General features: G+C 36.8%; 2 protein-coding genes across 11 annotated transcripts in view; one reads left to right on the plus strand and one right to left on the minus strand.

The window, feature by feature from the left end:
* The window catches only part of TRERF1 (transcriptional regulating factor 1), a 572147-nt gene that overhangs the window by 313303 nt on the left and 236865 nt on the right, over positions 1-21979 (minus strand). The window lies entirely within an intron of this gene.
* Positions 1-21979, plus strand: part of UBR2 (ubiquitin protein ligase E3 component n-recognin 2) — a 115760-nt gene that overhangs the window by 18347 nt on the left and 75434 nt on the right. For all 9 annotated transcript variants that reach the window (XR_009542950.1, XR_009542951.1, XM_060162901.1 and 6 more), the window contains exons 3-4: positions 16294-16372; positions 18415-18528. Coding sequence is in view for 7 of the 9 variants with exons in the window: in XM_060162901.1 (XP_060018884.1) it covers positions 16294-16372; positions 18415-18528 (193 nt within the window). In the remaining 2 variants the exon portion in view is untranslated. The remainder of the gene's footprint in view (positions 1-16293; positions 16373-18414; positions 18529-21979) is intronic.

Raw genomic sequence — 21979 nt, forward strand, 5'->3', positions numbered from 1 at the left:
TGGGACTCCTCACTTCCACCTCAGGGGTCATAGGTTTGGTCCCTGGTTGGGGAACTAGATCCCACATGTTCCACGGCACAGCCAAACAAAAATAAGATAAGATAAAATACCAGATAATAAATCTTGCACTATTAAAAATCTTCAGCTTTTTATGAAACATTTTAGGAATATTAAGACACCATTAAAATAGGCTTTCCTAAACTGTTATCTAAGAGAAGGCACCCTTAGCTGGCTACAACCATTTGCAAAACAAGTCTTTTTGTGGACATATATTTAAATATTCATGGGTAAATCTCCAGGAGTAGAATTGCTGTGTCAAGGGTCAGGTATATTTGAACTTGATAAGAAACTGCCAAAACTTTTTCTAAAATTTTTTTTTGTTCCCACCAGTAATGTTCCACTTGCTCCATATTCTCACCAACATTTGATGTTGTCAGTCTTTTAAATTTTAGCTGTTCTATATAGTGATATCTCAATTTAATTTATCTTATCTTAATTTAATTTAAAATATCTCAGTTTAATTTTCTCTAATGACTAATGATGTTGGTGCAATTTTGCATGTGTTCATTGCCCATTTACCTAATGAAGTTTTTGTTCAAGTCTTTTGTCTGTTTTTTATTGGCTTCTGTATATTTTTTATTACTGAGTTTTGGAGTTCTTTATATGTTCTGTTTCTTTGTGTTTGTGGTGTTTTTTTTCGTCTGTGCTGTGCAGCTTATGGGATTTAGTTCCCCAACCAGGGATTGAATCCGGGGCTTCGGCAGTGAGAGAGCAGAGCCCTCACCACTGGACTGCCGGGAATTCTCTGGAGTTCTTTATGTGTTCTGGATACGAGTCCTTTGTCAGACATGTTTTGTGAATATTTTCTCCCAGTCTGTGACTTGCCTATATGGTGTCTTTTTTTTGGCTGCACTGTGTCTTCGTTGCTGTTCGCAGGCTTTCTCTAGTTGCGGCAAGTGGGGGTACTCTTTGTTGTGGTGCGGTGGCTTCTCTTGTTGCAGAGCACGGGCTCTAGGCGCGCGGGCTTCAGTAGTTGTGGCACGCGGGCTCAGTAGTTGTGGTGCACGGGCTTAGTTGTTCCATGATATGTGGGATCTTCCCGAACCAGGGATCGAACCCATGTTCCCTGCATTGGCAAGCGGATTCTTAACTACTGGGCCACCAGGGAAGTCCCTGTGCGGTGTCTTCTGATGGCAGGGGTTTTAAATTTTGATGGAGTTTAACTTACCAACTTAAATTTTATGATTGTTTCCTGTGTTAAAGAAATGTCTGCCTTCTCCCAGGTGGCAAGGACATTCTCTCGGTTTTCTTCTGTAAACTTTGAAATTTTAGATTTTATTTGTGGGTCTGTGATCTGTCTCAAAACTAATTTTTTTTTGTATGGCTTGAGGTGTAGGGGTTGAGTTTCATTTACTTACTACATGTGGGGATCCAGTTGTTCTAGCACTGTTTATTCTTTTGCCCATTGAATTGCTTTGGTACCTTATCAAAAACCATTTGCCCATATGAGTGTGGGTGTATTTCAGAACACTCTAATCAATTCCATTCATTGATATGGCTATTCGTATGCCAATAACCACATTAACTTGATTACTGTAACTTTGTAGTAAACTTTGAGTTGATTCCATTTTTGTTCCTTTAAAGTTTCATTTGTCTGTTTCAGATCCTTTGCATTTTATAAATTTTAGAATTAGCTTGTCAATGTTTATTTTTAAGAAAGACTGCTGAGATTATGATCAGGATTGCATTGAATCTATAGATCAGTTTGGGAAGAATTGACGTTTTAACAATATTGAGTTTTCCAGTCCATTAACATCTTACGTCTCTCCATTTATTGAGGTCTTCTTTAATCTCTTAACCGTGTTTTTTGTTTTTATGTAGAATTTATACATATCTGTAAGTATTTTATAATGGTATTCTTTTTTCTTAGTTTTAGTTTCTTAGTTTTTTTTTTTTTTTTTGGTGGTACGCGGGCCTCTCACTGCTGTGGCCTCTCCCATTGCGGAGCACAGGCTCCAGATGCGCAGGCCCAGTCGCTGCGCGGCATGTGGGATCTTCCCGGACCGGGGCACGAACCGGTGTCCCCTGCATCGGCAGGCGGACTCTCAACCACTGCGCCACCAGGGAAGCCCCTAGTTTCTTAGTTTTAATTTCAGTTTTCTTCTGTGAATATAAAGAAATACAGTTGGGTTCTAATATTGATCTTGTGTCCTGTGACGTTGCTAAATTCGCTTAGTAGTTCTAGTAGTTTTTGTTATCTTCTGGGTTTTGTTCCTTAGGATTTTTGCATAATTGTGTCCTCTCTGAATGGACAGTTTTATTTGTTCCTTTACAGTCTTTCTGCCTTTTATTTTTTTGTGCCTTATTGCACTGGCGAAAGTAGGACATCCTTGCCTTGGATGGGAGGTATTCAGTCTTTTACTGTTAAATATGATGTTAGGTATAGTTTTCTGATATACACCCTTTATCTCATTGAGGACTTTCCCTTCTATTCCTAGTTTGCTGAGTGATGTTTTTGTTTGGTTGTTTTTTGTTTTTTTATAAATGACTGAATGTTGTCAGGTGCTTTTATTACATCTATTGAGATTGTCATAATTTTCCTTTTTTATTCCATTAATGATTGCCTTGACTGATATTTTTCCAAATGGTTTTCATTACTGAGATAAACTCTACTTGATTATCATGTATTGTAACTTTTATATATTGCTGGATTCAGTTTGCTAGTGTTATTAAGGTGTTTTTGTGTCTGTACATTTCATGGATTACAGACACAAAAAAACCTTAATATAACACTGTCACTTATAGCATAAACCTGTCAGAACAGCAAGTGCAGAGATGGGGCAAGCTTTCAGGTTGCTTGATTCAGTGGCTCAATCATATCATTCAGGGCTCAGCTTCCTTCTCCCTGTCCTCTGCCATTCTTTTATTAAAAAAAATATTTTAGGGGCTTCCCTGGTGGCGCAGTGGTTGAGAGTCTGCCTGCCGATGCAGGGGACACTGGTTCATGCCTCGGTCCGGGAGGATCCCACATGCCGCGCAGCGGCTGGGCCCGTGAGCCATGGCCGCTGAGCCTGCGCGTCCAGAGCTTGTGCTCCGCAACGGGAGAGGCCACAGCAGTGAGAGGCCCACGTACCACAAAAAAATATATATATATTTTAATTTCATTGGAGTATAGTTGATTTACAATGATGTGTTAGTTTCAGGTGTACAGCAAAGTGATTCAGTTATACATACACATACATTTTTTAGATTCTTTTTTCATATAGGTTATCACAGAATATTGAGTAGAGTTCCCTGTGCTATATAGTAGGTCCTTGTTGGTTATCTGTCTTTTATATAGTAGTGTGTGTATGTTCATTCCAAGCTCCTGATTTATCACCACCACCCCCACACACGTTTCCCCTTTGGTAACCGTAAGTTTGTTTTGGATATCTGTAAGTCTGTTTCTGTATTGTAAATAAGTTCATTTGTATGTTTTTTAAAAATTAAAAAAGAAAATAATAATATAAACCTGTACTTTCTTGTAATGTCTTCATCTGGTTTTGGTAGAGCAGAGTTATGCTGGCCTTATAAAATGAATTGAGAAGTATTCCTTTTTCCTATAATTTTGAAGAATTTGTATAAAATTGGTATGAGTTCTTCCTTCAGCATTTGAAGAATTTTCCAGTAAAACAAACCACTAAGGCCTGGTATTTTCTTCAGAGGAAGTTTTTGATAAATTTCTTTGATGCTTACTAGAGTTATTTAGAGCTTCATTTCATCTTGTGCAATTTTGGTACACTGTACTTTTCAGGAAATATGTTTCATTGTATAATGTCAAATTTATTGACATAGAGCTCTGCATATTTCCTTATGCTGTTGATATCTGTGGTATCTGTAGTGAGGTCCCCTCTTCCATTCTGATATTAGTAATTTGTGTTTTCTGTCTTTGAAAAGATTAATAAAACTGATTAAAGAATCAGTTTTTGGCTTTGTTAGTTTTCTTTTTTATCTGTTTTGTTTTTTTGATTTCTACTTTTATTCTTCTTTCTACTTAACTTTTGATTTAATGTGCTCATATTTTATTCTTTAATCCGTGGGTTATTTAGAAGCGCATTGTTTAATTTTCATATATTTGAGACTTTCCTAGATATATTGTAACTGGTTTCTAACACAATTAAAGTTTTGTAAGTTTGCAATCTTTAAATTTATTGAGACTTGTTTTATGACTTAGCAACATGGTCAGTCTTGTACATTCCATATGCACTTGAAAAGAAGGTGTATTTTGCAGTTGCTGGATGAGTAATCTATAAATGTCAATTAGGACAAGGTGGTTGATTGTGCCATTCAGGTCTTCTATACTTACTGATTTTTATGACTAGTTCTTTCAGTTACTGAGAAAGGGGTATAAAAATCTCCAAATGTGATTGTGGATTTGTTTACTTCTTTTAGTTCTATCAGTTTATGTTTCATGTATCTAAAAGCTCTTTTATTAACCACATACATAGATATTTATAATTCCTATATACTGATATATTTTATCATTATGAAATATCAGTGACCTTTATTAATTCTTGTACTTAGTCCTTGTCTTAAGGTCTATTTTATCAGATGTTGATATAGCTACTCCTTTCATAACATATCAGTGTTATATATACTTTTTACCTTTTTCAGTGGTTGCCCTAGAATTTGTGATATATTACAACTAACCCAAGTCCACTTTGCCTGAGAAAGTTTTCCTTTCACCTTCACTTTTGAAGAATAATTTTGTAGGTACAGAATTCTAGGTTGGTAGGCATTTTTTCTTTCAACACTTGAAATATTTCACTCTGCTTTCCTGTTGCTTGCATGGTTTCTGAGGAAAAGTCAGATGTAATTCTTATCTTTGCTCTTCTGTAGGTAAGTTGTTTTTCTCTTCCGGCTTCTTGCAGGATTTTTTCTTTATCTTTGATTTTCTGTAGTTTGAAAATGATATGCCTAGGTACAAGGTTTTTTGGTGTTTATCCCACTTGATGTTCTTTGAACTTCCTGGATTTATGGTTTGGTGCCTGCTATTCATTTAGGGAAATTCTCAATAAATATTGTTTTCAATATTCTGTTCCTTTCTCTCGTTCCTCTCTTTTTTGTATTCCTATTACACATATGTTAAACCTTTTGTAGGTGTCCCATAGTTCATGGCCATTCTGTTGTGTTTTCCTTCCAGTCTTTTTTCTCTTTGCTTTTCAGCCTTAGAGCTTTCTTTTTTCCCCCAAGACGTATATTTAAAGGTTTGTTTTTTTTTAACTTTTTATTTTATACTTGAGTATAGCAGATTAACAATGTTGTGATTGTTTCAGGTGCACAGCAAAGGGAATCAGCCATACATGTACATGTATCCATTCTCCCCCAAATTCCCCTCCCATACATGAGCCTTAGAGCTTTCTGTTGAGACATCCTTAAGCTCAGAGATTCTTTCCTCGGCTATATCCAATCTACCAATAAGTCCATCAAAGTCTGTCTTCATTTCTGTTTCAGTGTTTTTTGATCTCTGGCATTTCTTTTTGGTTCTTTCTTAGGATTTCAATCTCTGTTTATATTGCCCATCTGTTCTTGCAGGCTGTCTACTGTATCCATTAGAGCCGTTAGCATATTAATCATAATTGTTTTTAATTCCAGGTCTGGTAATTCCAATATCTGAGTCTGATTTTGATGCTTGCTCTGTCTCTTCAAACTGTATTTTTTCGTCTTTTAGTGTGTCTTATAATTTTTTCTTGATCGCTAGACATGTGATATACTGGGTAAAAGGGATCTTGTAAATAGTCCTTTAATAATGTGGTGGTACAAACATAGAGAACAGACTTGTGGTTGCCAAGGGAGAGGGGGGTGTGAGGGGGGAAGTGTTGGGAGTTTGGGCTTAGCAGATGCAATCCTATTGTATATAGGATGGATAAACAACAGGGTACTACATTATAGCACAGGGAACTATATTCAATATCCTGTGATAAACCATAATGAAAAAGAATATATATATATGTATAACTGAGTCACTTTGCTGTACAGCAGAAATTAACACAACACTGTAAATCAACTATACTTCAATAAAATTTAAAAAAAACAAAAAGCATCTGCTAGAAAATGTGTTACAGGAAAAAAAATAACGTGGTGGTAATGGGTCAGGGAGTAGAAGCATTCCGTAGTCGTGTGATTAAGTCTCAGTCTTTTAGTGTGCCTGTACCTCTGAGCTGTGAACTTCACATGTGTTTCTCAATGCCCCTGCATTCCCCCTTTAGTTGGGATAGGATGGCTAGAGTGGGCTGGAATTGGGTATTTCCCTTCTTTCAGGTCAGTTTGACTGATAATACCCCAGCAGGTTAGGCTCTGATTAAATAGTTTCTTCTGCAGGCAGACTTTGTTAAGAATAGAATGCTCTGGAATATTTCAAAGTGGTTCCTTTTACCCATCTTCTGCTGGAAGCACGAGAGAATTTTTCTCTGATATTCACTGTGAGAACCTAGTAGAACTCCAGGAAATTAAAGTCACTAAAGTATGGGACCCCCAATGACCAGGTCGCTGGAAATTTTTTTTTTTTTTATGGCTGTGTTGAGTCTTCATTGCGGTGCACAGGCTTCTCATTGCGGTGGCTTCTCTTGTTGCGGAGCGCGGGCTCTAGGCATGCGGGCTTCAGTAGTTGTGGCACGCGGACTTCAGTAGTTGTGGCTCACGGGCTTCAGTAGTTGTGGCTCACGGGCTCTAGAGCTCAGGCTCAGTAGTTGTGGTGCACGGGCTTAGTTGCTCCACGACATGTGGGATCTTCCCAGACCAGGATCGAACCCGTGTCCCCTGCATTGGCAGGCGGATTCTTAACCACTGAGCCACCAGGGGAGTCCCCCTGGAATTTTTAATTTTTCAAACTTGATCACACTGAGCCTTCAACAGTTGGTTAATTACAGTTCATGTTTCCCTACCTCAGCACTGGTTCCTGTGGAGGTTTGTGCTAGTGGCTTTCTGCTCTCATAAGTTGTTATTCTCTGTGTTCACCTGTTGGTCTCTCCAATTTTGGGGTTAGCAGTTTGCCCTATGACTTCACTTGTCTTACTTGTCTAAGAAGAGTTGTTGATATTTCAGTTTGTTCAGCTTTTTACTGTTGTTAGGACAGAGTGGCGACCTCCAAACTTCTTACATGCTGGGCTGGAAACTGCAAGTCTGTGCTCATTTTTTTAAAGCATATTTTCCTGAATATAGAATTTTGGGTTGATACTTCCTTTTCCTTTTCAGTGTTTTAAAGATCCTGATCCACTCCTGACCTCTATGGTTTCTGATGATAAGTCAGCTTTTATTAGCATATCTATATTCCCTTATGTGAAATGTGTTGGCTTTCTCTAGCTGCCTTCAAGTGTTTTACTTTATCTTTGAATTTTAACAGTTTGATTATGATACGCCTAGCTATATGTTCTTTGTATTTATCTTCTTGAGGCTCCTTGAGTTTCTTGGATCTGTAAGTTGATGTCTTTAACCAAATTTGGGAAATTTAGGTTACTGTATCTTCAGATATATTTTCTGCCTTGTTTTTGCCACTCTTGGGACTCCAGTTACAGTATAATTGAGGGACTGTAATTAGTACAGCAGTGCATATGTATAACCTATCAATATAAATTTATTAATATAAATATATATGTAATATGAGTATATTTACATATAGATAGATGGTGTGTGCTCTAAACATTCTAATAAAAGGGATCCATGATCAAGAGAGTTTGGAGATGGGTGCTTTCACCAACCCCCAACTTACCTTTAATATAATGGCATTTAACGACTGGTACAGTAACTATGCACATTTGTCTTTTCTGTTAAATGATGGGCTCCTAGAGGACAAGTCACTGGCTTTACTTTTCTTAATAATTGTATAAAAATATAGACAATGGTTCTCAGATTTTTAAAAATCCAAAAATGTTATCTGTGAGAGGCAAAGTAAAACAGAAAGTCGCTAAAAATAGGAATAGAAACAGTGGAGAAAAATATACCAGGCAAAAAGTATGATACAAAAGAAAGCTAAAGGGCTTCCCTAGTGGCGCAGTGGTTGAGGGTCCGCCTGCCAATGCAGGGGGCGCGGGTTCGTGCCCCGGTCCGGGAGGATCCCACGTGCCGCGCAGCGGCTGGGCCCGTGAGCCATGGCCGCTGGGCCTGCGCGTCCGGAGCCTGTGCTCCGCAACGGGAGAGGCCACAACAGTGAGAGGCCCGCATACCACAAAAAAAAAAAAAAAAGAAAGCTAAAGTAGCAGTTTCCATATTTGACAAATTTAATATTTATGGTAGAAAACGTAAGGGACACAGAAAGACAGCCCAATTAAAAAATGGGCAAAGGATTTGAATAGACATTTCTCTAAATGCTCCGGTTGGTTATAGTTGCACAACCTTGTAAATATATTAAGAACCACTAAGTTGTATACTTTAAGAAGGCGAATTTTATAATACGTGAATTATATCTCAATTGTAAATAAGTGATCTGGGGCTTCCCTGGTGGCGCAGTGGTTGAGAGTCCGCCTGCCGATGCAGAGGACATGGGTTTGTGCCCCAGTCCGGGAAGATCCCACATGCCGCGGAGCGGCTGGGCCCGTGAGCCATGGCCGCTGAGCCTGCGTGTCCGGAGCCTGTGCTCCACAACAGGAGAGGCCACAACAGTGAGAGGCCCGCGTACCGCAAAAATAAATAAATAAATAAATAAAATAAAATAAAATAAAATAAAAAAGTGACCTGTATATTTTGTCTTAAAGACCAAACCTCACTTAATTCTCAAGGCTTAGAGCCATGCAGATTGTTCTCCCACTATATTTATTGCAAAAAGAATTAGAAACAAATAACAAAAGAGTAGGTTAAACAAAGTTTGAGAACTAACATTGCTAACATTAAGTAAAAGAAAATCACTGAAAGTACTGAGGAAATTTAGAAACAGAACTGAATATAAGATTACATGTTGAAATTTGGGGGGCATAGCTAAAATAGTATTTAGAAGGAAATGTATAACTTTAAAATGTTTGCCCAAAAAAAGAAAGGTTAAAAATAAACTATACAAACATACATTTCCTGGCTGTGTCTGCTGAAAGGGCCTAGAAACAATGAAACTACCATAGCAGTGAGCATACCTGGTACCCAAATACTGGTTTCTAAATACCATTGTCCAATAAAAAGAATCAGAGTTCCATGGAGGAATGATTGATTCCAGGGCTGGGACAAGGAAGATAAAAAATAAGCCTGGAACATGTTATGTTGCCAGAGGTAAGAAAGTCCTCAAAAAGGAACAGGGCCTGTTGAAAGGGCATGGGGACCAAACTGAAAGAGTTCCCAATGGCCATAGCTAAAACAATTTGGGTAATGAAATAAGTAATGATAGTATTAAATTATAACCCATAGAATAAAATAAATATCCATGAGTCCATACTCTTTGAGTAAATAAGCGGGAGAGAAGGGATGTTTTCAGTAGTTTTCCTGTATTGAAGAGTTACAGTTAATAAATAAAACAGAAAATCATCATTAGGCAAGTAACACAGTAATAATTGTAGTCTAGATCCATTGATAGATGCTAAAGCTAGTGGATGAAATTTTGAGGAGAAATAGGAGGATGTTTGCATAGTCACAGAGTATCTCCCCAAATATATTTAATTACAAAAGGAACAATAACAACTTTACAGTGAAGAAATCTGGCAGACACCATCTTAATGAAGTGAGCAAAGGTAACATCACCAGTAATAAAGCATATCAAATCAACACGTGCCCCATGTTATCATGCACTGAGAAAGACACAGCATCATTCCTCTGGTGTTTTTGCCAAAAATGCATAACTCAGTCTAATCATGAAAACATCACAAATGCAAATTGTGGAACATCTGCAAAATAACTAACCAGTACTCTTCAAAAGGGTTATGGTTTCAAAGTCAAGAAAAGACTGGGGAACTGTCAATCTTTTGGAGATTAGAGGAGATTAAGGAGAAATTACATTTAATGTAATGTGGGAGCCTATGTTGGATCCAGAAAAGAAAAAAAGGACCTTAGTGGGAAAACCAATGATATTTGAATAAGGTCTGTAGTTAATAATATTGTACCAATGTTTTTGGTACAATTTCCTTGTCCAATTTCCTTGTACTATGGTTAACATTAAGGAAAGCTTGGTAAGGGTGTAAAGGAACTCTACTATTTTTGCAATTTTTCTATAAATAAAATTATTTCAAAGATAAAAAAGAAAAATAAGGTAAACATTGAGTTCAGGAAGTTTGTAGAAATAGAACAATTGAGCACACTCAAAGGAAAAAGAAGAAAGGAAATAAAAAGATCAGAAAATGAAGCAAAAGTAAAAAGTTGAGATACTTACTCTCTGGAATTATTAAGGTAGTCTTCTGAGAAGACTGAGTAAGAAAAGAGAAGATACACATATATAAAATTCAGAATGAAGATTGAGACGTACACTCACTGCATTCCTTTTAGTGATGTCATTTCTTGCCGAAGCTGGGCCCTCTCCGTTGTTGTGATTAAAAAGCAAATACCTGTGGAATAAGAAATGAGGGTGGCAGTATCCAGTCTGATTCTAAGATTTGAGAAATTGTGCAGTGCCTAACAGGTACTAAGTTCTTTGAGTCTAACTGTTTGATAAATAGAATGATTAGGTGTTTCATTTGGTCTAGTGATACCCTGAAAGAAACTGTTGAGACACTAAAGATGCCATGAACTAAGAAAGTTTGACAACCTCTGAAATAGAATTATGAATAAGTAAATGCTAAAAAGAAATTGAAAATGTAGATGAAATGGATAGATTTGTAGGAAAATGATAGGCAACTTCAATATAGTATGAAAACATTGGAATGGTAATCAAAGATCTTCCCTCCCAAAAATCGCATACCTGGATGTCTGTGTATGGGTAAGTTCTATCAAATTTTGAAGGAACAGTTAATTCCTTTCTTAAACAAGTTACTGCAGAAATGAGGGAAAGAGTGAAAACTGCCTAACTCTTTATGCAGCTACTTAATAAGCTTGATTTGAAACCCTGATAAATTCAAGAGGAGATATTATAAAGCCATTTCCCTTATTAATGTAGATGAAAGGGATCCTAAATAAAATATTAGCTATCTGAATCCAAGAATATACTAAAAGAGTCATGCATCATGATCAAATGGAATTTAGTTTAACAATCCAAAGGTAGTTCATCTTTAAAACAATTATTGATGTAATTCACCATTTTAATAGTTGAGAAAAGAAAAATGTTTTTCTGATTTGATTCAGAAAAGCATTTCATGTATTTCAATTATTGTTTGTGATTTAATTCTTAGCAAACAAAGAATATATAAGGGAACTTTATTGAGTATTTGTATATTAGATTTTTAAAGTTTTTTATTATAGACAGTTTCAAACATAATAAAGGTAGGGTGAGTGGTACAATAGACGTGACAGGTAATCATTGCTCAGCTTCAGCAATTATCAATATATGGCAACTCTTTTTAATCTATATACACACACATACACTCTCATACACTTTTTTCCTGCCCTGCTAGATTATTTTGAAGCATATTCCAGACAACATGCTCTTTTTAATCAATACTGAGTATGTACCTTTTTTCTCTATAACCATTAATATCCTAAAATAATTAACACTAATTCCTTAATATTATCTGCTGTCTAGCAGAGTTGAAATTGTCCTGATTGACTCATAACTGTGAATTTAGAGTTCACACGTTGCATTTGTTTGTTATTCTTCGTTTTTTCTTTTAAACTATAATAGCTCTTTTACCTCTTTCCTTCCTTCTTTTTTCCATTATGTTACTAAGAAACCAGGTCATTTGTTCTATGGAATTTTCCACATTCTAGATTTGGCTGATTGTGGCCCCATGGTGTTGCTTAAATGTTTCTTTTTTCCCTGTCTTTCCTCGGAACAGGTAGTTAGGCTTGATTAACTTCTATTATTGGGGGGGGTGGATAATAATTTCATAATTATTGATGCATAACTTTTTTTTAACGAACTTTATTTTTTTTTAATTTTTTTTTTATTTTTTTTTTGCGGTACGCGGGCCTCTCACTGTTGTGGCCTCTCCCGTTGCGGAGCACAGGCTCCAGATGCGCAGGCTCAGCGGCCATGGCTCACGGGCCTAGCCGCTCTGCGGCATGTGGGATCTTCCGGGACCGGGGCACGAACCCGTGTCCCCTGCATCAGCAGGCTGACTCTCAACCACTGCGCCACCAGGGAAGCCCAACTTTATTATTTTTATTTATTTTTGGCTACATTGGGTCTTCGTTGCTGCACGGGCTTTTTCTAGTTGCAGGGAACAGGGGCCACTCTTCGTTGTGGTGCACGGGCTTCTCTTTACGGTGGCTTCTCTTGTTGCGGAGCACAGGCTCTAGGCACGCGGGCTTCAGTAGTTGTGGCATGTGGGCTCAGTAGTTGTGGCTCAAGGTCTCTAGAGCACAGGCTCAGTAGTTGTGGCGCACGGGCTTAGTTGCTCCACGGCATGTGGGATCTTCCCGGACCAGGGCTCGAACCTGTGTCCCCTGCATTGGCAGGTAGATTCTTAACCACTACGCCACCAAGGAAGCCTGATGCATAACTTCTTAATATCAGGAAGTATATGATGCTTGGCTGCTTTTGTTAAAATTGATCAGTGGGTTTAGGCACCTGGCACAAGTAACCATCGTGAAGGTCTCCAGCAGCCTCTTATTTATTGATGTTTTTTGCCGCGCCCTGTGGCATGTGGGATCTTAGTTCCCCAACCAGGGATTTAACCTGTGCCCCCTGCGTTGGAAGCACGGAGTCTTAACCACTGCCAGGGAAGTCCCTCCATCAGTCTTTTTGCCTAATGTTTTAGCAGTCACTGATGCTTGCTGCCTGGATCGTTATTCATTAGGGGGTAGCAAAATGTTGCTACTCTAATTTATCATCTCTTCTTTGTTTATGAGCTAGTCTTTTATGAAAGAAACAGTCCTCATTGATCCTTCGATAACCCTGAGGCACAGTTTATATAGGAAAGACAAGATAAATGCTTGATTCTTTCTAGAAGAGCACTTTCTTAGTAAACCTACAGTGAACATAATACTTAGATGTGTTTACTTTAATACCTAAAGTAAGAAAAGGATGCCTACTATTACTGCTTTTGTTTAACATATTACTAGAAGTCCTTGTCAACAGTATAAGGGAAGAAGAATAACTATTGTAAGGAAAAAGATAAAATTGTCATTATGTACAGACTATACACATTTACTTCAGGGGAATAAAACAGAATCAGCAAACTATTAAAACTGCCTTGAGTTCATCAAGGGTCTTAAAAATCAATACTATTTCTTTTCATCATCCTTAACCAGCTAGAAAATGAAATTTTTAAAAAATGTGTATCATTAAAACAACAAAACCTAGAAAATACCTAGATATTAGTCTAATCAAGAATACACAGGACTCATTAAGAAAAATTTTAAACTTCAATAAAAGATATAGGAAATAATCATGGACATGATAATTTACTCTTATCAATAAATTCCAGATAATCTCTGTCAAAATTTAGCTGGGTATTTTCGAGGAACTCTGTAAACTTATTGTGTAGAAGAATAAATAATAATTCATGAATAGTTAAATCAACCTTTAAAAAAGGAGAATAATGGGGAATTTACCCTATCAGATATTAAGATATATCAATACTACAAAAAGCCATAGTAATACCATGTGGAATAGTATAAGAACAAACAAATAGATCACTCTTAGAGAGCTTAGATAATAGACCCAAGGATATATGGGAAACTTAATATGTTATATAGGTGACAGCACAATCAATAGGTAAAAGTTACGTTGTTTAGTAAATGGTTTTAGAAAAAGCTCATTATATATGGAGAAGTAAAACAGTATCTCTATCCTGTGTCATATGCAAAGGTAGATTCCAGATGGATTAAACACCTAAATGGGGAAGATAAAACCAAAAGGTTTAATAGAAGAAAATTATTTTCTTTAAAAACATATATTTTTGTGACCTAGGGTTGGGGAAGGAACTTCTAAAACCTCAAAGCACAAACGAATTTTTGTGTAAATTTAATTGCATCAAAATAGGGAGCTCTATTTAACAAAGGACCCCATGGGCAAAACTAATATACATGTGACAAATGGGAGACAATATTTGCAATGTTTAAATTGCCAAGTGATTAATGTCCTCTATACTAGATTATATAGGAAACTCCTGCAAATAAACAAGATAAAGAAAGCAATCCCAGCAGAAAAATGGGCAAAGGATATAAACAGGCAGTTTATAGAAAAGGAAATCCTCAAAGCAGTAAGCATATGAAGAGTTGCTCAAATGTATTAGCAGTCAGAGAAATACAAATTAAAACAGTAAGATAGGGGCTTCCCTGGTGGCTCAGTGGTTAAGAATCCTCCTGCCAATGCAGGGGACACGGGTTCGAGCCCTGGCCCAGGAAGATCCCACATGCTGCGGAGCAACTAAACCCATGTGCCACAACTGCTGAGCCTGTGCTCTAGAGCCCGCAGGCCACAACTACTGAGCCTGTGTGCCACAACTACTGAAGCCCACGCACCTAGAGCCTGTGCTCTGCAACAAGAGAAGCCACTGCAATGAGAAGCACATGCACTGCAATGAAGAGTAGCCCCCGCTCGCTGCAACTAGAGAAAGCCCACGTGCAGCAATGAGGACCCAATGCAGCCAAAAACAAAAACAAAAAAAGACAGTAAGATATTTCATATATGTTAAGCTGGCACATATTAGCAAACGAGATAAAAACCAAATGCTGATGAAGATGCAGGTTATAAAAACTCTTACAAAAAAAAAAAAAAAAACTCTTACACACTGCTGGGGCACATGTAGCCACTCTGGACAGTAGCATGGCACTCAGAATTAAAACTCTATAGGTATATGACCCAGCAATTCTGCTCTTGCGTTTATATGCCGAAGAAAATCTCAGTCAGATCCATAAGAAAACATTTACAGGGATATTCATTGCAGCATTATTTGTGGTAGAAAGGCATTAGAGGTAATCCAGGTGTCCGGTGCAGGGATAGTAGAGAGAAAAAATGTTTTGGATACATGCCATGGCATATTATATACCAATCAGAAACAGCAAATCAAATGTACACATACAAAATGAATGAATTATGTTACAGAATTGAAAAAGAACAGAATGAGATATAACACAGTAAGATTTGCACACATCAAAAATACATGCACTCGGGGCTTCCCTGGTGGCACAGTGGTTGATAGTCCACCTGCCGATGCAGGGGACACGGGTTCATGCCCCGGTCCGGGAAGATCCCACATGCCGCGGAGCGGCTGGGCCCGTGAGACATGGCCGCTGAGCCTGCGCGTCCAGAGCCTGTGCTCTGCAGTGGGAGAGGCCACAGCAGTGGGAGGCCCGCGTATCACAAAAAAAAAATACATGCACTCAGTAAACAATAAGGATTTACTGTATAGCCCAGGAAACTATATTCAGCATCTTGTAATAACCTATAATGGAAAAGAATCTGAAATATATATATATACACACACACATATATATATCCAAATCACTCTGCTGTACACGTGAAACTAATAAAATATTGTAAATCAACTACAATTTTAAAAATAAATTTTTTTTAAATACATGCATTCAAAACATTTTGCAAGAACACATACAAATTAAAGGGCATACAATAGGCATAGTAGGGTGGTTGCCTATGAGGATACAGAAACAAGGATAAGGGGAAATTTAAAGATTTTCATGACACCCCATCTCATTTCATAGAATCATAGAAATTATTTAAGATATGATCTGTAAATGTATCTAAATGGCAGTATGATAAAAGCAAATGAAATGATCGAAGGCACCACTGTCAACCCCTTCACTTTGTGGAACTCCTACTCCCCCATCAGGATGTCTTATGAACCATAGGTTTGTGTGACCATCAGATATACAGACGGAGTGTGGAGACCCATGTCAGCTTGTATATTGAACACTTAATACGTTATTACCATTTAAATTAGTTAAAATATCTTAAGAATTTATAATATTTAAAATCTATTCCATATACATCTGTATGTTTTAATATAAAATAGGATTTCCCCAAATCTTTAGGGAAAATTGCCATTCTAGTAATATGTGCCTTCTAAGACCCCCTAGTGCACATCCAGTATGAGAAGCAGGTTCTTAAGCTGACTGCATTGATCAAAGATCTCACAGATCTTTGGGAAAAATAATTTCTTTTCTTCTAACACTAAGGCATTTCACTATTCTGGCTCTTCCAAGATGGATTCCAGTTTGAAATATTATGTGGTAAAATATACAGTTATTTTATGACACTCTGATTTTTTTTTTTCTTTAACTTTACAGAGACTGTGCAGTTGATCCAACTTGTGTTTTATGCATGGAGTGCTTTTTGGGAAGTATTCACAGAGACCATCGATATAGGGTTAGTAATATCCAGATAATAACCACACCTAGTATTGAATTTTATACTCAATACCTTTTCTTCTCAAAATTCCAAGATTTAACACTGAAACAGGGGAGAGTGGTCTAAGAAATGTGTTACTCAAATACCATTAAACATACGATGGCAGTGTAGAGATGAATTATGAATCCAGATTTCATGGAACACATGGTTTAAGATTAAAAGACTATAGATAACAGCTCTTTCAGTATTGGTTTTCAACTAGTTTGTTTTGTTATTTTTTTAATGTTTATTATCTTTATAATTCTAGGTTTATAAAGCAAGTTATCAAAAATTAGAGGATAAAGGTGAGAGTTAAAATGCAAGAGGGAGGTTCTGAAGGGAGATGAGTGAGCAATGAAGTAAAAGTGACAGGATTATACCATTAAGAAATGGTTCTATCTATTGGTCAGCTTCTACAGAATTGTCATTTCTTAATATTAAAGAGGCATCTACTACAATGTAGAAAAGGGCCAACTTCAGAACATAAGACTAATCAATTTTTTTTTAACCGCTGTAACGCAATCAGTACTTTTCCAAAAATCAAGTATGTTTGCTTTTAAGTCAGGGATACAAAATACATAGGCAGATTATTGCTAAGCCTGTCCTGGTTCCTCTACTGGAAGCTGAAAACAGAGCTATGAACATTCAAAAATTTAGGGAACTGTTAGTAGCTGGAACTTTTCACCCTAATCTCAAATAAAAATAGAGAAGAAATACTACAGTCTTACTAATTCAAGACTTTTGATTCAGGACTTTTCCTCCTGTTTGTTTTTATTTACTCTACCCGAGTATTGTTAACAGTGAACTAAAACAGCTGCAAAATTGAATTCATATTTTTATATGTTCTTTTTTTTTTGCGGTACACGGGCCTTGCACTGTTGTGGCCTCTCCCACTGCGGAGCACAGGCTCTGGACGCGCAGGCTCAGCGGCCATGGCTCATGGGCCCAGCCGCTCCATGACATGTGGGATCTTCCCGGACCGGGGCACGAACCCGTGTCCCCTGCCGATCGGCAGGCGGACTCTCAACCACTGCGCCACCAGGGAAGCCCTATATGTTCTTTTTATTTTCATAAATCAGTAAGAGAATCCTAGTTTCCTTTAAACTGTTCTACCTATCTTTGGTTACCAGAACACGCATAAAAGCTATAGGGTGATGTTATCATTTTCCATATGGCTGCCTGCCCATGTTTCTTGGCATATATCTTTGCAGCCCCTAAGAATAACTGTCATTTGTGAGTTTACATTAATTACCTTGTGATATGTAACACGCAAATACTTTGGGCAAAATATGAAAGGCTCTTTCTAAAATTTCCTTCTCATACCCATCCATAAACTCTCACAGTATTTTTTAAAAAAGCAAAATTTCCAGTCTACTAATTATTAAATAATAGGTTTTATCTTGCTAGATTCCTTGAATCATTGCTACATCTGAAGGAAGCATGAATAATTTTGAAGCCCACAGGTGGTAAAAGGTTTTATGACTAGGCACTCCATGTTTCCTTTTCAAAGAATGCTATTTAGAGAGTGTTAGAAAAGAAAAATAAACTATTTCTGTAGTTTTTTTGGTCACTTTCTCTAATGCAGATGCACTCTTATTAGACTTTTGTAGAAGACAGCAGCTATAGGAATCTTTGTCACTCTTGAATCTGTTACGTTTATAACCTGGTAGCATAGATACCAACAGTATACCAATTTAGCCAAAACCTAGCAAGAAAGCCCTTGTTATTTTCCTAATTAGGAAGTCATGCAAGTGGACATATTTTACCTCTTTAAAATAGCTGTAGCTTGCTAGACACTACAGAATAGCTTATTTTATTTTGAAATCACTTAAATTAGCCTATAGGCTTATTTAAAATCAGCTTTAAAACATTGAGAGGTTTGGCATTTTATTTAATTTTATCCCTCCAAAGAAATTAACACTTCAGCAACGTTATTTCCTTAGCACTTGATATTCCTATTTATAATCCAGTAGACCTCAGTAAATACTTATTGACAAGATACTTTACAATTTTTTTTCAAGATGACAACATCAGGAGGTGGAGGTTTCTGTGACTGTGGTGATACTGAAGCTTGGAAAGAGGGTCCTTACTGTCAGAAACATGAACTTAACACCTCTGAAATTGAGGAAGAAGAGGTAAAAACATTTTCACAAAATTGTTCCTAAGGAAATACTGTCTTAACCATGTGTTTGAAATATTTTCAGACATAAGAATTAGGTTATAATATAGCAATGGATAAGTAAAATATCAATAGTCCTCTCACTATTAACAGTGACCAAGTATATACTTCGAAAGTTTTTTGCATTTTATGGATGGCATACCAGTACTAGTAGAACACACTTGAAATTCTAGAAATTTAATTTAATTTGGACTTTTGCATTTGTTTGTTTTATTTTAAGCATAGATGAGTTTTTTTAAGTCCTCATTTATTATTAAAGGGATTATTTTTCCTATATATGTAGATCAGTTAACTTAGTTGGTTTTTGTTTGTGTTGTGACTAAGACTTTGTAGATCAGATACCTTTCTTTTCTGTAGTCCTATATGGCAGCCAATCCTACTCATCATCTCCTGGTAAATCAATGTCATTGGATATGTGATGAGACCAAACACTGGGATGATAGCTCAGTACAAGTTACACTCATTCCAGCTGTAAATATGTGCTTTCTAAAATTGTTGTTGATCCTTTATTATTTTTTTCTAGATGATATTTGTAATGATATAATGGGCTCTCACTAAACAAATACTTGAAACTCTGCTGTTTGTGACAATCTGATGTTTGATTTAAGATCCTTATTTCAGATTTTAATTTTAAATGGCAGAGAGGTGGGTACATTAAAAGAACTTATGCATTGTTAGTAAGTAGGTCTGATACCGATTTGGGGCAAGTGGACATTAATAGTCCTTCCTAGTGCACATGTCTTCCTGGTCTCAGATATTTTAACAGAACGACCAGAGAACTTATGGTGTAGGACAGTATCTTTTAGACTGTGTTTCACTGTGTTTTAGACAGATGAAAATTTGTGCAGAATGATTCAGTGCTATAGAAAACATATATTTGTGTTTCATTTGCTTTGTGCATGTGCTCTAGGATTTGCTACAGAGAGATGCCAAGTGATCAGGGTTTCAGATTTCTCCACTGCAATTGGAGCAGCTCTGTTTTTATCTCTTACATACTGGGTTGGCATTCTGTATATAAAAATATAAGCAAGGCAAACAAAGACATATTTGGAAAAAACGGTTTTGCTTTTGAAAAAAAATTGAAAGCTAGTGTAAAACTTCAGGACTCTGGGAGAAAATATTTGCAAGTCATATCTGATAAGTGTCTGGTATCCAGAATATATATCTTACAACTCAACAACAAAAAACACAATTAAAAGTGGCCAGAGGACCTGAATAGACATTTCTCCAAAGAAGATATAATACAAGTGACCAACAAACACATGAAAACATGCTCAAGAGTATTAGTCATTAGGGAAATGTAAATCAAAACCACAGTGAGATACCACTTCACACCCACTAGGATGGCTGTAATCAAAAAAGTGGCAAATAGGTGTTGGCGAGGCTATAGAGAAACTGGAACTCTGTACAGTGCTAGTGGGAATGCAAAATGATTTAGCACTGTGGAAAACAGTTTGGCTATTCCTCAAATGTTAAACATTGCCATGTAAGCCTGTAATTTCACTTCTAGGTATATACCCAAAAGAATTAAAAACAAGTATTCAAATAAGTACATGCACACACATTAGTAGCAGCATTATTCATAATAGCCAAAAGGTGGAAACAGTCAAAATGTCTATCAGTATGCGAATGGATAAACATACAGTGTAATATTACTTAGCTGTAAAAAGGAATGAAGTACTGATACATGTTGCAACGTGGATGAACTTTCAAAACATCAGGATAAGTGAAAGAAGCCAGACACAAAGGGTCACATACTGTATTATTCCATTTATGTGAAATATCCAGAATAAATAAATCTGTAGAGAACACAGACTGGTGGTTGCCAGGGAATAGGGAAGGGAAAAATGGAGAAAAACTGCCTAATGGGTAAGGGGTTTTACTTTGTTGAAGTGATAGAAATGTTTTAGAACTAGATAGAGGTGATTGTGGCTCAACATTATGAATGTACTAGATACCACCAGATTGTTCGCTTTAAATTTTCTAAGAAAACTTATGAATCTGCCTGCAGTTACTCTCTTGGCTTTATCCTCATATATTAGCGGGGTAGCTATCAAATAATGAAGACTTTGGTTAGTTTCCTGAATTTTTAGAAGATGCCAGCAAAATAACCTGCCTGGCTGAAATTGTATGGTTCTGCCTGGAGAATATATATTCCAGCAACTTGACAGAGAATCGAACCTCCAGACTTTGCCATTTAATTCCTATTTAAGAATTCAGTTAAGAGAAATGAAGTCTTCGAGAAGACTATAAGATATTAAAAAGATAACAGATAACATTATATTTAGCATACCTGGTCCCCACTCACTAAATCCATACATTATCTAGGGTTTTTCTATTTTATGCTTGAAATGGAAGAAAGCTATATAATATTTGAAATGAACCTCTTTAGCCTGTCATAGGATTGTTTTTATTGAATGTAATTTTTTTGTTATACATTCAGCCTACATCTTAAGAAAAAGTTGTAAAAAATTTTATTATATACTTCTGTTGGGGTAGTGTTTAGAAGTTCCACAGGTCTTCTCAACTTGTGGCATTTGGGGTGGGACATTCTTCATTGTACAGGCCAGGGATCAGCAAACCCTGGCCCCACAGGCCGGATCTTGTCTGCAACGTGTTACTGGCACCACCATAATCCAAAAATGGTTTTTATATTTTTAAATAGTTGAAGAAAAATCAATAAGGGTAGTATTTTGTGGCATGTGAAGATTATGTGAAATTCAAATTTCATTATCCATAAATAAAATTTTATTGCAACATAGCCACGCTTAATTGTTCATGTATTGTCTATAGCTGCTTTTCCACTACAACAGCAAAACTGAGTAGCTATGACAGAGACCCTGTAGCCTGCAAAAACTGAAATACTTAGTGACTTTTTATAGAAAAACTTTACTGACTCCAGGTATACACTGTCAGAAGCACTGTGTTTATTATACCTAATTCCCACTCATTAAATTGTAATAGCATCTTCCATCACCGTGACAATAAATGCCCAACTAGTTTTCCAAATGGGCCCTTGAGCATGGGGGGTGAGTACAGAGGCTGGTGGGATGGTACCTTTCCTAGTGTCTCCTTTGTTGATCTTTATAAAAACCGTAAGAAATTTGTCTTAGGTCTCTGCATTAGGAAATGTTACGTTTCTCTTGGTGTGAGTCTCGTAACTGACTGTGTTTCCTTTTGTTGGGGCATCTTGAAAACAGCTTGTCTGTAGTAGCTGTATGGAAATTTATATGATTGGCATTTATAAATAGATGTTATCTTGACTTCAGTTTATTTTACTTCCTTTATTTTCATTTTACCTGCTTTGTATATCTATTTTTTAATACTGTTTTATTACACTGGATGTATTCTAGTTGCTGAAGGGGAATTCCCTGAAGGTCCAGTGGTTAGGACTCCATGTTTTCACT

This window comes from Lagenorhynchus albirostris, chromosome 10, assembly GCF_949774975.1.
Source record: "Lagenorhynchus albirostris chromosome 10, mLagAlb1.1, whole genome shotgun sequence".
Classification (NCBI taxonomy): Eukaryota; Metazoa; Chordata; class Mammalia; order Artiodactyla; family Delphinidae; genus Lagenorhynchus; species Lagenorhynchus albirostris.